The 2416-nt window shown below is 40.9% G+C and overlaps 2 protein-coding genes across 2 annotated transcripts in view; one reads left to right on the plus strand and one right to left on the minus strand.

Moving 5' to 3' along the window:
* The window catches only part of trappc6bl (trafficking protein particle complex subunit 6B, like), a 5105-nt gene extending 4406 nt beyond the window's left edge, over positions 1–699 (minus strand). The window contains exon 1 of the mRNA XM_056441796.1: positions 609–699. The gene's annotated coding sequence lies outside the window, so the exon portion shown is untranslated. The remainder of the gene's footprint in view (positions 1–608) is intronic.
* Positions 158–2191, plus strand: bloc1s3 (biogenesis of lysosomal organelles complex-1, subunit 3). Its single transcript, XM_056441794.1, has 4 exons — positions 158–519; positions 616–799; positions 1016–1116; positions 1701–2191. The coding sequence occupies exons 1-4, from the start codon at positions 415–417 to the stop codon at positions 1884–1886; spliced, it is 576 nt and encodes a 191-aa protein (XP_056297769.1). The 5' UTR covers positions 158–414; the 3' UTR covers positions 1887–2191.
* Positions 2192–2416: the final 225 nt, after the last annotated feature.

Consider the following 2416-nt stretch of genomic DNA (forward strand, 5'->3'; position numbering starts at 1 on the left):
TTTCTCACGTGGAGGGGCAATAAAGCGGGGTGCACGAACACCGCCTGAAAACCATATCAGAAAAGTACGTTGTACTTCGGTGTACGCCGGGTTGATTTCAAACTAACTTAAATATCACGTGACACTATCGCGCCCATCCGATTGGTTGTTGGAAGACAAGCCACTTCCTTATTGCTCATGTGATTTTCAATCAACGGGGACGAATTGGCATTTGTACATTTAGCTCATATTATACTACAGATTCACTTTACCACGACTGAGCGAAACTATTGTGTCATTAATATATTCTTATTATCAATAATATTATCGCTAAATGTACATTTTGTAGTGCGTTTCAATGCAACGTTAGCTAAAGTAGTTTCGTGTTGCGTTCACGTGTCGTCATTGTGGTATCTTGATATAAACACTACAGTCATGTCCAGCGGGTTCCGCATCGTGGTGCAGGGCGAGGCCTCGGAGACGGACTCCGATGACGAGGTCTACATCACCTCCATGCCCGCTCCCCAAGTCGGAGCCAAGGTTCTCTCGCAAGTTCTACGTGTTTAAAGGCGACAGAGATAACAAGTGTGTGTTCATACAAGGACATTAATATCATGTCTCCACCTCACCTGTCAGGTTCCAGGTGAGGCATCTGAAACCGACAGTGAGGGCGAGGAGGAGCAGACCGACCGATCCTCGCTGAGCCAGGAGAGAGTCCACATCCTCAGGAGAGACCTGCCTCCTCTGATTGTCGTCAGAGACCACCCTGACATACAGTCCATAGTGGAAGACCGGCCCAGTCCCACTCACAGACCACAAGGTGAGGCCCAGTGCCACACACACACACACACCACAAGGTGAGGCCCAGTCACACACACACAGACAACAAGGTGAGGCCCAGTCACACACACACAGACAACAAGGTGAGGCCCAGTCACACACACACACACACGCACACACACCACAAGGTGAGGCCCAGTCCCACACACAAACCACTTTAGTTATTTCCTAATGTCATTTTCTACCTTTTCCCCAGGTGACACGCTTCTCCAACAGAAGCTGCAGGAATCGAACAGCCGGCTGTATTCCGACATCGGACAGATGGTCCGGCAGGTTTACGGCAGCGCCAGCAGAGAGGTACGTGGGCGTGGAAACACACGAGGGCAAAGGGCAAAACTGACCCGAAGAAATCTAATGTTGCCCCTGATATCACCAGGAGAGGCAACACATGCCCCATAATAATGATCATTTAATAGAGTTTTGTTCTTTGTTGTGTGTGTGTCCTATCTGTATTTTCAGCACTAGGTATGTACACAAATAATCATTACATATAATTTAGAATAATAAAAAAACAAAGAAATAAGTTATAATTGTTAATAGTTGTTTAAGAAATTTAATAAAAATAAATAACCACAAAGAAATAAGAATAACATTGAATATGATTTGTGTTTTTCGTTCAAAAAAATTAAAGAAAACACTTGGAATCTGTAAACTACTGCTTAAAGTCTTATTATTGCCATTGTTATGACAATTGCTCATATTAAGCCTGAATAAGTATATTTATTATCTTTTAACAAAGGTTAAATGTTATTTCACAAGTTTCAAAAAGTGCCCCAATTTCTTTTTAAATGCCCCTGGATTTCAGTCAGTGGGGGAAAACGCTAACAGCTGATTGGCTGTCGTTGGACACATCTTCATTTATTTTATTTTTTTGGTGAAAGGTTTCCGTGGCAACCGCTCAGCTGAATGCGTCGCAGAGCGCCATCATCAACGCGTCGCACAGCATCCGGTTGATCCTGGACGACCTGAAGGCCGTCTCCGAAAAGATCGACATCATCACCAGCTGTCAAATACTGCCCGATATTAACATCAATAATCTAAAGAGTCATATTACTCCTGCACCCTAAATATATATATTTATATTGCATATATATTCTATTGCTGTCTTTCACACACTTTGATTAACATTTAACAGGAATTTATTCACAATATCCATTTTCTTTCTTTGTACATCTTAATATCTGTGGGATTTGCTCTCATGCTATAACAATTTATTTCCCTCCTGTGTTCCAATTGTAACAACTCGATAATATAAATATATTTGGTTGAAACTTGAATGCTGTTAAAATGTTTTTTATGCGTGAACAATAGCTGCTGTAGATGGTTTATTGAATGAAAGAAAAGGTTAGATGATTAAAATCACTAAAGTATGGTTTTACTTTCATTTTATGAGTATATTGTTTTGGTCATTGTGTGCACAAAGTTTATTAGATTCACTTTTAGTGTATTGACATATTTCATCCACCAGATGGCGCCATCGATACAGAATGACAACTGACAGCATCGTGTTGCATATAATGCAGAAAGTAACGCAACGTGGAATCTGATTGGTCCTTTCTAATCTATATATATATATATATATAATATACTGCATATA

Source organism: Pseudoliparis swirei, chromosome 20, assembly GCF_029220125.1.
Source record: "Pseudoliparis swirei isolate HS2019 ecotype Mariana Trench chromosome 20, NWPU_hadal_v1, whole genome shotgun sequence".
NCBI lineage: Eukaryota > Metazoa > Chordata > Actinopteri > Perciformes > Liparidae > Pseudoliparis > Pseudoliparis swirei.